The 15,839-nt window shown below is 33.9% G+C and overlaps 1 protein-coding gene across 2 annotated transcripts in view; it reads right to left on the minus strand.

Annotated features, from left to right (window-relative positions):
• LOC111036061 (homeotic protein proboscipedia-like) overlaps window positions 1-15,839 on the minus strand; it is a 61,727-nt gene that overhangs the window by 20,784 nt on the left and 25,104 nt on the right. Inside the window, exon 2 of one of the 2 annotated variants that reach the window (XM_022317954.1) lies at window positions 175-210. The exons of the other annotated variant lie outside the window; for it this stretch is intronic. Coding sequence (XP_022173646.1) covers window positions 175-210 — 36 coding nt within the window. The remainder of the gene's footprint in view (window positions 1-174; window positions 211-15,839) is intronic. 2 annotated transcript variants of the gene reach the window in all.

A 15,839-nucleotide genomic window follows, 5' to 3' on the forward strand; every position in this document is an offset into this window, starting at 1 on the left:
TCGCGGTCGTAATAATATTATCATACCACGTGTACGTACGCGTATAATATAATAAATTGCATAATATTATGTCTCTCTACGATACTGTAAAACGGTCAACTATTTCTATCTAAAACATTATTAAATTATTTATGTTACATGTATAAATATGATATTTTTTCTATTTTGACTTACGTTTTTCATCGAATAAACACGTAGTTTTACGAACTCCTGGAAAAAACAATATAATATCCTTTTTATTTCAAACGTTTTAAGAAAATAAAACACCAACATTTTATTGTTCACCATGTATTTGTACACAATATACATATATTCATATTTAAATGTTATTGTTCGGACAATATTTAAAATTTTTAACAATACATACAAACTCAGTATAACAATTTTGAATATTATATATTTATTATTTATGTGTAGCAGTTAATCAAAACTGCACTCGTGCATCAGATTCAAATATTATAATTATATATTCTATAATAATATAACGTACACTGAAACTTTTATATACGCCTAAACTATAATAAAATAATAGTAAACGCATGTAAACTTCCTCGATTTGAACGAAATCGGCATAAAAATGTACTTAGCTGTTCTTACCCGACTTATAATATTGTATTTCCACGTGCGGGATGATATCGCATACAAAGTTTAATAATTATTCATTTTGACATTTTTATTGCATCCTATACTAAAATATAATAATAAGTGCGTAAATGCAATAATGCATACATGTATATATACACACGCGTTGGAGTTGCTAACAGTTTTCCGAACTTAATTTCCATTTATTTTATTTTTGTATACATAGTATATCGAATATGCGACGATACTGCATATATTATTTTAACATAATAATTGAGTACACATTGCTTAGTGAACATATACATGTAGAATTATGATATAAAGCGACAATCTTAAATGCAACATAATTGATTTTCGTACACAGGATTTCCGGTAGAGAATTGTATGTATATATATATGCGAAAAACAAAAATTCGTGTAATATTTTATGTTGTGTACGCTTATTATACGTTTCCGGCGTAATTAATAAAGCGCCGTGCGTTGTAGACGCGAAAGATTATTTTAAGGGAAAATGTGTATTTTAATATTTGGCGAATAAGACGGATGTGTTATCGTAATTCATTATTTTAAATATTATACCATCGCCCGCCGTACATGTAACGCGTATTATATAATATACCTAATATTATCGTTATTATTGTTATTAACCGTAGCGACCCGGTGTCGGTGCTGGAGAAGTCATCACGCGTATATTATTATTTAAACGTAGGCGCCCGTCGTCGACTGCGTGTATAAAGAAAAAATAAGGTACCTCGGAATGAAAAAAAAAAAAACCAAAAACAAGAATAATAAAAAGAAAAAAATGGGAAAGAAAGAAACACGTCAATCGGGACAAATTGCCGTAGGCGTTCCATTTGACTATCCAGTCAGGTGACTTAGACAAATTTCGTGGGCGTATCGTTTGATTTTTAGTTCAACCCGCCCGTCTCCGAGCTGTACTATTAAATAATTTTTCAGGACTTCGGTGGATACAAAATCATACGAACAAAACGTAATTCGTTATAATTAAATTCTCCCTCTCTCCCTATCTCTCTCTACTTCCATCTCTTTTCAACTCTGTGTCCCTGTATCTGTCTTCCGCTCTTCATCCTCAAGTGTATTACGTGGCCAACCGCATCTCTAAATATATATGACTACGGTAATAATAATTATTAATCATTATAATATACCTAGTGGCAGGTACGAAGATGGCCCGACGATTGGAAATGATTCCGAAACGTTGATGGCATTGTATAGAAATAAAAAATTATTTTTTCACTGCCAAAGCATTAAAAAACAACACACAGTTCAGATTGCACGTTATAATAAAAACAATTGGAATTGTACAATTATTTATTAAAACGTATGTAACATTTAATTAAAACAATTTTTTTCCGTCTATAAGATTCAATCGAAAGTTGACAAGATATTTTAAGTAATTATTTTTCGACAATCATTATAATTAGAATCGGGAATTTAAGTTTCGAGATTACAAGTATTTTGTATACTAAATATGCTGTTCTTACTAATCTTACTTTTATTTACTGTTATCTACAAAACAATTTATGATTTAGAAATCATTAAAGTCAAATCAGTTTTACAATTTTTAATTAATAAATATAAAGTTATAATATAAAATATTATGTTATTACGTATAGTATGCACATTATTTATTGCGTGATGACTGCGGATATTATAATAGAAAATCGATCAGCTTTTTAAAATATTTTTTCCCGTCCGTACAACAATCGGAAATTTCTAAGAGTCGTTTGAAAAGCATGCCGAGAAAAGGACAACTTATGGGTGAGACGTTTTTGCTGTAAAAGGTTTATAGGGGTCGGATGGGGGTAAGTTCTTTTCGAGAGATCATAAAATCCGTGCCAAATTATTAAAGGGTGTAGCCGGTTAAAAAAATAAATAAAAATAAGTGGCACAAAACCTACGTTCGTAATTCAAAGGAGCTCATTCCCCTCTAAGGTGGTAGGTTTCAACCGAGAAACACAACGGTTTTAAAAGAATGCTTTTTTTCCAAGCACTTTGAAATTAAAATATTTCTCCTTAAAATATTCATCGGAATAATAAACTGCGCCAAACAAACACATGCACTATAAAACGTATTTTGTATGACTTATTCGTGTACGAAAATTATTTTCTACCGGAAAGAGTTTTTTATATTAATATTGTTATAAGTCTTATAGGTACTCGATGATGTATTATAATTTGAAACATTTCAAAACTTTAATGCGAGTTTTGTCCTTGTAAGTTGTAAGTTCATATTATAATACAAATGAGTTCTCGTGTGATCTTAAAGATTTCTTGTCAATTAGGAATGAAATTATTATGATGTACAGTTATAAAACTGTATACATTTTGTCATGTACTTGTATAGTTACATTTTGTACATACATATATGCTATATCATAACAAAAATAATAATAATAATATTATAAATACGTTCTCCTTCGTTACACACATAGTTATTATCGCTGGATTACAAGAATGTTTAGCTGTATGTCTGTATACCAAGATGCATATTATTATTACGTATTATATATTTATATTTTATTTCTCGAGGACATAATGATTCACGTATATTCGTGTGTCGGTAGCAATAACATACCTACCTATTTATTAATATATTGCATTATATTTAAGCATAATATAGTACAATTGCATCTCATTTGAAATTATAATTTTCACATAGTACAGAAATATCTCTAAACACTTTAAATTAATAGAAACTATTTGGGTATTCGAGAGAGATATTTAATGTATGTATTAGGTTATACTTTTAATTGACGTAGTAATTATTTTCATAACATATAATTTATAAACATTATACTATGTTTTTAGATACATAAAACGGATGTACATGTGTACCTATACTCTAGTACATTACTAAGTAAGGTGCAGTAAGGTGAATTCTTATTACAGACCGAAATTACATTAACATACCTAACAAAACCCAAAAATAAATAAAATGTTTAATGTGATTTAGCGAATAACGTATTAACTATACCTATACGTTACTATCCGACGTTTGTTTATTTGTAAAAAAACATTTTTTCATGTTTATACATAGATGTCACAGTATTAAACATAATTGTAATTTAATTATGCAGAAATATTTGATGAGATACCTCATGTACCTATAATAGATTCAGCCGACGGGTTACCGCGGGGAAAAAGCGAGTCAGCAGTTCTGATATTACTCTCTGTGGTTTCCTCCCCAGCACCCATCGGTCACGTCACCCATCGGCCACTAATATTCTGCCCACATCCCGCTATACCCCTAAAACGTTCAGTTTATTCGTCGCTAACTGCTGTCGTTCGTGTTAATCTAACACTCACACAGTGCGCAAATATTCAGTCATCACCGACAGTGCCATAGGGTGGAAATCATTGACTTCTAAGAACCGCTTTGTCCGCTGTAGTCGCTGTCGCCGTGTCGTGCTGCAGCCAGTCGCTCCGCGGCGGTAGAATGTATGTGGATGACTTACCAGCGGGCACTGTCCGTCCTCTTTCTTGATTCTTTGCTTCGCCGTCATCCTGTCCGATGTCTTCGGCTAAGGCCGCTATAAAGGATATAACATTTGGGCGTAATGGACGCTATTCACGTCAGGAGCAACTGCACAATCCCAGAACAAACGCATTTGATGCCCCGCCATCGCGTTGAGTGTGTTGTCCAAGTGTGGCTCCCGGATCAAACCAGCCAACTATCTATCCGAAGCTTTTCCACACTTAACTCTCCTTTGCCGCGGTTCGTTCATATAAACCATCACTTGCACAGCGTCGCTGAGGAGTCTTCATTGATTGCAGTGATTTCTGCGGGCTATAGTCTCCGCTTGACGACGAGCCATATAGACAACCAACAGAAGACCACTATTTCCATGACGTCGTCAACTGTATCTTCCTCGTCATCGCCGCAGAGTTAAAAATGGTAGTAATTATATTTTCTAAAACCTTTTTTGGATTACACCAGTTATTGGTTGTTTTTCAACGTCAATAATATCATTTTTTTATGATTTTAAGTTTATACATTACAATGCTTGGCTAGTACGGCACTACAGCTCCAATACCAGAGTGATCTTCAACTGATTTGTCTCTCATAGACTCCTCAGTAAACGCTTTGTGTTTTTGGCTGGTTATGGATGATGGAATAGTCATAATTATGAATTATTTTGCAATCTGAGATGACAGATCAACTGGCACAAACAACGTAAGACCAATATGTGAAAATATTCAAATCAAATTTGAAACAGTAATATTCATGTACATAAATGAATGCGTTGTACTGCTTAAAACTATTTAAAACCTTAAATCACATATTTTTACGTATTGGGAGTGTGTATTCCTTTTTTCCCATCAATACATATATACATATCGTACTCAGTTATATGTATCTTACGATGTTTAAATATAATTTATACAAATAAAATGAACTATCTGTCCATTGTTATTGCATAAAATTAACAAAATTAATCACAAAGATGTCTATATTATGCTATTGAATGAAAATACATTGCAATTTCTGTTGTCTTTTGTTAAACAATAATAGTTTTATTATAGTATACTAAAATATATTTACGAAGTATGCACATTGTTCTGTATTAAATTAAATACATCTAATAAATTATTATACATAAAAGATAGTTTATTTATTTGTCATGTATTATACTCATAATTCATACATATTATATAGAATTAATGTTTAGCAATAGACAATTGCATGTTACTTATTAAATGTAGACTAGGTATATTAATTATAAAATCTAGTATGTCATAGCATTAAGCATCAATGGTTAATATATTATGGTATTTTATTTATTATTATTGTTATGTACCTAATATGTATATTTGAGTAAATTTATTTAAATCAAACTACCTTGTGCAAGCAATAGGTATGCAATAGCATTGTTAATTATAAATTATAATATCTAGTTTATCTGAAATAAAAATAGCTGTGTACACCATTGAAATTGCTTATTAATTCAATTTAATTCTTGTAATGATTACACTATGTGTGTGCTCCATTAAATGAATAAATATAAATAAAATATGCATGTATATTAATAATATTCATAACACCATCTATGAACAGTACTGTACCTAAATAACATTAAATTTTAGCACAATTTGTGTGCTTAATAAAATACATAATTACCGATATAAGCTACTCAGTTATGCAACTAAATAGTTATTTAATTACCTATAATATATAAAAATTATTGTAAATTGTAATATACTATCTGCAAGTGTATGCAAACGTCGTTCGATCAAAGAATCTGTAAGATCCGACGTCGACCTGAGTTTAAATATATTATGAATAAAGTTTAGCTACCAAGGACAAAACATCATATACAATAATATAAATCAATACTTATTGAATACAAAAACCCGTACATCATCAGTGTATCATATTCTTGTTGTAACGAACAGCTTTGCTGATTTCAGACAGACTGATTTAAAGAAGATCAATTTGTAAACGTACAAACTGGATAAAAAACTGATTAAAAATAGTAAAAATAAAATCATGAGTGACATAATATGAAAGATGTGTGACGTTTATATGCCGTAATAGAGTTGCTACTATTGCTACTGTGTATATAAACATACATTTAATCTTGAAGAGTTCACGATTCTCACATCTGCAGTGATGTTATTCAAAATTCAATGCAATTCAATGCGTTGAGAATGGTCTTGGAAAGTCTGCAGTCACCCCAGGTTTTGGGAAAAATTGTGCGTTACGTTTCAGTGGCACGTCTTCTACCGACGACGACTTGGTCGACGGGTACGTTTTTTTTTTTAATTATAAAACGGTCTCTCCCGTGGTTGATTTATACGTGTATATAAGTCGAGTGCAGCTCGGCGGTGGCCGAGAAAACGTGGAAATTGCGAATAATTTATGTAGGTACGCGCGAGTGAGCACACATCCACACTCACGCACACACATAACTGTGGCCCCGGAAAGCAAGGGTTAGACGTTTCTTGGTAGCGGTCATTCTCGTTTTAATATACCCTTTCCGGGGGTGGTTGTGGGTGAGGGATACGTCCTTTTCGTCGGCGGCGACAGATCCTCCGAATAATATAGTGCATTATAATATATACGTATACATATAATACACACCGTACACAGACGCACACACACACTTGCGCGGGCGTCCCGTGTAAATACGGGAATGTTATTTAAATCGGGAGGTATGTGCGCGTGTCTTTATGTTAATACGCACACTTTCGGGGTGGCCTTTTGGGGGGGAGGGGACTGCCGCCGGACCGGGCCGGACCTTATTAGCGGACGACGACCGCGTTTCTTGCGCTCTCGCAGCACACAATGTGTGTCCGGCCCGCCACGTATATGTGCATTTATACAATTATATACGCGAATAGTATGTATGTATATACAAATATTATACACCGTGGGGTCGAGTGCGGGCGACACACACAAGCATAATAATATATATTATATACATGACGTACGTGTATATATACGTAGGGACGCGGCGACAAGAAAGAGAAACGCTGTACATAATGTCCACTCGACGTCACGCTTAATAAATTATTCGCGCCGGGTCCTCCTAAATTATCGTATATATATAAACTTTATGTGCGTACATGTATGCCTCTCGCGTATACTGCGGTGGTTACCGTTCCTTTTTTTTTCGACTTCTTTTCATTATTATTATTATTATTATTATTTCCTGCAGGTCAACGACGGGTCCCGGATACCCGCGGACGTGTATTATAATATATGTATACACGTTTAATGTTTATATAGGCGTATATTATATTGTGTGTGTGTGTGTGTGTGTGGTTAAAAAGGAAAAAACAAAAAATTACAACTCGCCGTCTCGTCCGCGTGGTATATATACGGGTCGCTGGACATCTGCACCGTCGTCGTACGTATTATATACGCATTACGCATACGGAATACCTCTTCGAACCACTGTTTATACTATACTTACACTGGGCGTATGATATATACACGGGTATAAATTATTACACTCGACCGCGACTGTGTGCCGTTATTGCCTACACGAGTATAGTTTACTGTGTGTATTGTACAATATTATTGTATACGCACAGACTACGACAACTTTTCGCCCACGACACGCCGCCCGCTCCTGTAGGCCTCACCCTTCCGTTATCATCCTTATCCCGAGGCACTCGACACGTCGTCAGCAGTCCTTTCGCGGTATCATAATAATATTCTAATAAACGAACGACCATATTAAAATATAATAAATTATAAATGCAGTTAGGATTGCGATGCGCTAAACAGTTACACGCGACGGTTGAAAAACAATAGAAAATTACGAAAATCACAAAAACTTACGAAGAGTAAATAAAAAAGTTCAAGATAAATTTACATTTTATCAAACAGAACTGCACGGAGCACTTTTTCTACTCATACGGAGCTACATAATCAAACATAAGAAATTAAAATTAAAATCCATCATAATCCTAGCACTGTTTCTACATAAAATAATGTGTATATGTATTACATATACACCGTGCCACGTTAAAACAAATGTTATATCCGGGTTAAGATTTACGTTAGTCAACTGTATTTTAACTCTCAAAAATTATTTGTTTTAACAATATTTGAAATACCCACGACAATTAAAGCCCGTTTCCGGACATACTATATATACAGACTATAGATGCCTATAGATAAAAATATATACGACTGTAATCTAACAGTAACTGTTATAAATGCTATAATATTTCATTGATTTGACAAGTATCAAATGCAATATATACTTACAATGTAATTTCTGTGAACAGCGTGAGCCTAATGATTCTGTTATTGTTTTAAAACTTTGGTATTTTATATTTAATATACCACGGAAATTAATATTCAATAAACAATTTTCACACGGAAATACTCCTGTGCATTTCATTATTTTATACTGCCAATAATTCACTACCTATCTTATTTCAATCCGATTCACTAGCTCACCAATACCTATGCGTACAATAATAAAATTGATTAGCCGTTTGATCGAAAATGTTTAGGTACAGAAACCTACAAGTGATAAACTAATCACGTCATCCCAAATACGTATAATAATCCCGTATGAAGTGTTAAAAGTTGATTATATCTATGTTACATATTGTAAACATTCCGAACAACTACACTAACATATTATGTAGTACATACATTTTGTGTTATATTATATCGTCGAAGTTTAACAAACTTAATCATCTTTAAAACGCGAGTTTAATCGATCTGAGCTCGATACCTACCTAATACTTATGTATAGGTACTATACACAAACGATTTGTTTTACCACTGGCGGCAACGCTGCAGACGCACAAGTATTGTTATTACGCACGCGATTCATTTACGTGGAAATAATAATAATCGATTTTCTGAAATTCCGTCACGTGAAATATTAAATATTTACCGCTCCTCCCGCGAGTGGGATATGCCTATTATAATAATATATTATTACAGCAAGCACACGCTGTCTAGATAAATCGATTTAAAACCTTACTCGCACACATAGACCATACATTTTTTATAATAGTTAGTACAAATATATAATAACACTTTTTACGCAAGTACCTATTAAAGGTATGCATACAAGCCCCTCTCATTGCAATGACGTGGATTTCTAACATCTATGCAGTATTATATTCTGCAGGGTGAATTACAAGTCACTATTTTTCATTTAATAATGTATCAAATTATTAAAATTATGAGAGTTTTTTGGAATTTTTAAACATATATCATACTTAAAGATAGCACATATATTCAAATATGATAACACTGTTGATATCGTTTAAAAAGTATTTTGTGTTAATGATACACAATTATTCTTTTTGTAGAATATAAAATCAAACTTTTTTATTATAAATTGCTAACGCATTGAAGTAGGTATGTAAATAAAAATTTAAACGACTAATTTCTCGGCTATTAAAATGTAATTGTTCTACGTAACAAAGGAATATATTATTAATAACTATACAATGTTATTAATATTAATTTGGTACTAAACCGTAATTAGATAAGTATACTTAAAAATTCCAACTAGCACAATTTAAATAAATGCATTATTAATGAGTAAATGATAAAAGGCGATGAGCATATTTAATGAATTACCCATTATATATACAGCATAAATGGACATATAGGGAACAACGAGAAATGTGTAATAGTTAAATATTACTTTTATCGGTTCCATTCATAACCTATTATCTTCATAATAAATTAAATTTAAATATTATAAGTAGGTATTATATTATTGTAGTCAATGTACAAGCAACTTTACTATAATGAGTTTTTCACATTAAAAAAAACCCAAGCAGAACGGGTTACAAAATTGTTTACGTCGTTGTCTGCGTTGAAAAAATAAAATAAAGATACAAACACGTCTCTGTAGATATTCCCACGCGAAGACGAGAATATGATGTCATCGCGTATCGAGATTGTGACGTTGACGTGGTGACAGTCCCGAAATATAATAATGCCATTATAATCTGTGTATTATTATTGAGATACATTACAATGAAATGACGTGAGTCGAAAGGCAAATATTTCTATTCCGGAGGTGGTAGTAATTTTTTTCGTCAAATTGTTATACTCGATGAGTTAATACTATTTATTTTTTATATTAAATTATGTTATAACGGATATAGAACACAAAAAGCCAATACCTATATGGCTATATCCAACATTATAGTCAATAATTGAATCCCTATAGAGTATAGACTAAAATAGTCCCGCACTTAACCTATACTCGGCAATTCGTTCATCATAATCGATTATTTTAATTGAGTTTATCGAACTCATTAATTGTGAAACTTGCAATAAATTGTATGATTATGTCGTAATGCAGGTTCCTAATAGTATAACATTAAGTATTTTAATCACCTCACTATTTACTGAAATATTTCATAACGTACTCAGATACCTAATATAGGTTATTATGGCCTAAAAAACCAATATGTCTACATTCTTGTATACATTGAACGATATTTTTCTTTGCAAACTGTACTTAATTATTATTTATAAGTCCGGAACAATGAATTTGATGATTGCACATAATCAAGTATATAGTATATATAAATTAATTTCATTTAGAATTCATAAGAGGTGAAAATGTAAGGTATACAAATTATATTTATTGCCTTTTTAAATACGATTTTTATTTTGTACACTTTAAATATTAGTTTATTTTGGAGTTATAGACGTAAGTGCATAATATAATATATTGTGAATATTATCAATTTATGTTTTTAATGTAATGTACATGAGTGTGAAAATTATTGTCAAAACGTTTTAGACCATTATATTATATCTCAATATGATAATTTAATATAAAAAGTTATTATTTAATCGTAAATACTTATAAGAACTTTTTTTTTTTTATGAAACTCATCCATATTTTATTTTGTATAATCATTATATATTATTCATTATAATTTGAATATTTAACACATATTTAAATAAAAAAACCTTTCAAATCACGAACAAAATCATTGTGAATTTATTTCTTTAAAAATATGTGCATAATGTTACATACAATGGAATTTTTAGTGTATATATGCGTACGTGCTTGGCGAGGTATTTAGTAGGTAGTGGAAATCTATTCAATTCTCTGCAGTCATGACTATTACGTATTGTTATAATTTTTAGGTGAATTACATAATGTGGAAAAAAAAATGGACGTTTTCCCGTCGGAACACGGACGTTGCCGCCAGCGTTGGCTCCGCTCACAGTCGAATCAAAAAACTCTATCCATAATGTATACTTTGACGGGGTAAGGCCGGCGGAGCCATTATACATATTACACTATAGTATATACGTTAATACGTATATATATATATATTTTTTTTATCTACATAATATATATATATATATATACACACGTGTGTATAGCATTACACAGACTACCCGAGAACACTGCGCGCCGGTGTGTGCCCGCCACAGGTCGCCGACGGTTTCCTTTCCCCATAATTACGGGTTTGTGTCGCCACCGTGGCCGAGTCTATTATTGGTGGGCGCTCGTTCGGCCCGGGCGAGTTTCGTGTTCCAATTATTATTATTTTGTTGTTTCTATGTACGCGTTTTTTTTGTTATAATCTGATATATAGGTATAGTACATTGTATATTATGTACCCGTAGTTGTTGCAGTTGCTGTGGCACGACATGTTGGCGGGGGACTGGGAAATGTTTTACTCGCGTACACCTAAATATTAAATAGGTATGTATAATGTGTATATCGTAAAGCCCTCCTCGGGGACGCCGAGACGGCGGCGGCGGGACTCTATTAATTTTACACCAGGCGAATAATAAAAAGTAAAAACAACACGATATACATACATAAATATTAAATATTATATACGATATCGCGGTATTGTATACGAACATAAAATACGAGAAATGGAACAAAAAAGTCGTATTTAAATATACGTCGTCGTGTTTTCCGAGTTTAAAATTTGTATTATTATTATTATTATTATTTCGTTTGAACCTCAGCCTTCCATCCACCGCCACCACCGCCGCAGCACGTAAACTACACCAACACGGCCACGGTCGGTTAATTTCTCCTCCACCTCCAACGGGGTCGAAGTAGAAAAAAAAATAATAACCGAAAAAAATACCAAGAAGAAGAAGCCACGACGACATAAGGCGGGCTACGCGATACGGCTACGGGTTTTTCAAAACTACGTATATATACTCGCGCGGCACAAACCGATGCGATAATAATTCACCGGGTTTGCAAATCTTTCCCCTTTTTCCTGAGGAAGTGCCCGTTTTGCATTTGGTGTGTATGCACGCCGCGGGGGTGGAATTATTTTTAATTCTAATATTTGTTGGTTTTATCGTCGTCGTCGTCGTCGTCGTCGTCGTCGTTGTCGCCGCCGCCGCCGTCGTGATCGTATAGTATATAGTCGGTCGTCGTCGTCGTCGTCGTCGCCCCCGGTAAACCCACCCCCAAAAAACCCCTCGCACCGCTGCCACTGGTTTGGCCTTTGAAATTTATGATCCTTTTTCCCCTCTCTCGCTGTCCCCTTTTTTAAAAAAAATATTATATATATACATACATTATACTCTCTCACACACATACACTAACAGCACGCGTATATATAAAATAAGCGGCCACGCTATCTCCCGTACAAGTATATATATAACGCGCGAGCGAGCCCGTTAATGAACTTATATAGTACTATATAACTGCCTTATGTTCGTATTATACGAGAGGATTGTTTTCGCGTCCTTTTTTTTTCGCCAGTCTTCTGTTTTTTTTTTCCTCCCGTTTCTTTTACGACGACGGCGAGCGTTATTATATTATATTAAGCTCGCGCACAGATTAAACGGCCAATTATTTCCTTAGGTGCACTCCTCGGTTTAAGTGAAAATAACTCGCGGGCTCCCCGAGCACGGCCCCATTACCGAGGTCGTAAACACGGCTTTTGCGGACAGCGGATAAGCGCTTATTTGCTTCCCAGACCCATATTAAATAGTAGATATATATAAACCGCAGTACCGAATGCTGAATAATATCATCATATAAATTGTACATACATATATATATATTGCACCCCGGCGTCAATGTTGCAGTGATTCGTTCGCTGAAGTATATTATTATTATAATAATAATTTGAGCTCTGACTATATAATATTAAATACATTTATACTGCATTGTTGGTTGATGATGTTGCAGATGATGGAAAAGAAGAGTTTGGTCAGCTCGACCTTGTATCTTCCATAATGGCGTGTAGGCATATTAGTTGGATTTGTCACCTCTCCAAGAGGGGGTTACCTCTTCAAAATCAACTCAAGCCTCCCCCTTACAATAATACATTTATCATAAGAAATAAGGTCCAACCACATCTCAATTCTGTGCACACTGTCTATATGATAATCGCTCGAATCACTTAGTAGGTTTGAATACAATAATATACATTTATTTGTCCAAGTAAATTAAGTGTAAGTATAGACGATAAACTTATTTTGTGTATGCTATTAAACGCGATGAATATTGTATACTAACAAAGAACACTAAAATACGTCAAAAGTCTGTATCGTACTTTTTTCTTTAAAACATTGTATAATGTAGGTACAAACGTTGAAACGTGAGTATAGCGATCGATCAATATCCTTACAACCATAATATTTTTGAATTTATATTGGAATATTAATTTATTCAAATGCGTACCTCCATAATAACATCATAATTTATATGCATAAAATGCAGCTTTATAATTTCCCTTAAAACGAAATGATGAAAACAATAATATTATTATATCGATATCGGGACGTGATATATTTTATATTATGGCCAAAAGATGTTGCTTAAAATTGCAGTATTATTAGTAGTAGTAATATCATCATTCATCGCCATGGTTATAGCATAATAGACTGCTGCAGTAATGACGCGCGTTATAAATAATAGTTATTGTGAGCCAAAAGAACCGAACTCGATAATCTATATATATATATAAATATTGTGGTCGGACAGTAGATTGGAGGTCGGCGGAGGAGGGGGGCACGGCGAAATTCCTACGGCTATATTATAACGGCGGCGGTTATACCAACTGTTGCCTCGGCGCGCGCGTCTCGCAATATGTGCGACGGATATAGGAACATAAATCGTGATCGAGACCTCGTCGCGCTTTTATCGTACGCCCTCAAAGGCGACGTCACGGAAGAGGAGAAAAACAACCCCCGCGCACCTCCGTACACTAGACGTGAGTGTAAAATGCATAAAATATCGCTTGTAAAATAAAAGTAAAGTATACGGTAAAAAGCCGCGACTTGATATTTCAACTGCTGCGACGCCCCGGCTGAATGATATATATATATATATATATATGTACATTGTGCAGTATATAGGTACGCGTTATTGCGGCGGTGATCGTAAATCAAACGCGCGCCCGCGATTCTTACTTATACACATAATAATGATATGTATATACGCGTATAACAATGTCGTACTCGCGCGGTCGAGCTGTATTGGGGTGGGGCGGAGGAGGGGGGGGGGAGGGATCGTTGCGACTCGCACTCCAGAAAAAAAACAAACTACCTATGTAGGCAACCTTAACGAAAACGGAGAAAAAAAATTAAATTGAAATACTCGCGATCGTCGGACATAAATAATACGCTTATATATTAATATATATTTCTCCTCGGAGACCGATCTTAACCTTAAAGCGCCCTCCCCGTCATCACCACCCCCCTCCCAAGTCATCGCAAAGCGGTACAAGGCTTCCGACCGCGGCCGAATACGACATGACGTAGGTGCCTATTATATATACATATAATAAAATACCTTATTATTATTTTTATAATCGTTCAGCGGGGGCTCCGTCTATGTTCTTGTTATACTTGCGTGCGTGGCGTAAAAACTTGATGAGCCGTCCTTTTTATTGCCCGGATGACATTTTTGAACTTCCGCGCGAGTGACTGCGCTGCTCGGGCCCGCATTTGACATTCAACACGTGCTGCGCACACGGTCGCTCCGACGACGGGATAACGAAATACAAGAAAGCTCGAAACGAGCCCGAAAAGGCACCTAATAATATTACGTGTGTAGTGTTACTTAACGACGTTTGTGATGCATTTTTGAGGGCGAGGTAAGGTGTTTAAGTCTTTAAGACCGGTCAGAAAATAGTTAACTATCGTGGTATATAAATATTATACTCCCGCCTAAAAATAATCTTTACACGGTAACCTTCTACCGTTTAATTTAAAAACGATTTAGCATAAGAAAATTGAGTAGATTATAGTATAGGTTCTTATCTTATTTTATTTATTAAGTGTTTATTGAATATTTACATTCTTAACATTGGTATACTAATTAAATGAGAACTTTAGTTACTTTAGAAAGGTTCTCGTAATTAAATTAACCATGTAGAGGTTGACGTAAGTTACTTCAATTTGGGGCTATAGTCAAGAAATGCGTCTAGGTATAAGGTGAATTCAAAATATTTGAATTTAATACATCCCGCGACACTTGAAGATAAAATTATTTTTATATTCAATTCGTATGGTTTACGGGAATGTTTTTACCGTAATAATAGTTTGGTTGGGAAACTCGTTGTATTAAGCTATTTTTTCTTTTTTGTTGTAGTTAGAATGCAGATTATGCGAAGATCCTTGTACAAAATGTTCTATTTTACGGTTGTAATTTGCAATTTTGAGCGGCTCAAAGAGTTATGACAACATTTAAACTTGAAACTCTAAGTTAAAAGAAGTCAACTCATTTTGTTATTCGTAATCGTTCACAATTTATAAGAAAAACTATAACATTCATATAGTTGTAAAA

Source organism: Myzus persicae, unplaced genomic scaffold (genome assembly GCF_001856785.1).
Source record: "Myzus persicae strain clone G006 unplaced genomic scaffold, MPER_G0061.0, whole genome shotgun sequence".
Lineage (NCBI taxonomy): Eukaryota > Metazoa > Arthropoda > Insecta > Hemiptera > Aphididae > Myzus > Myzus persicae.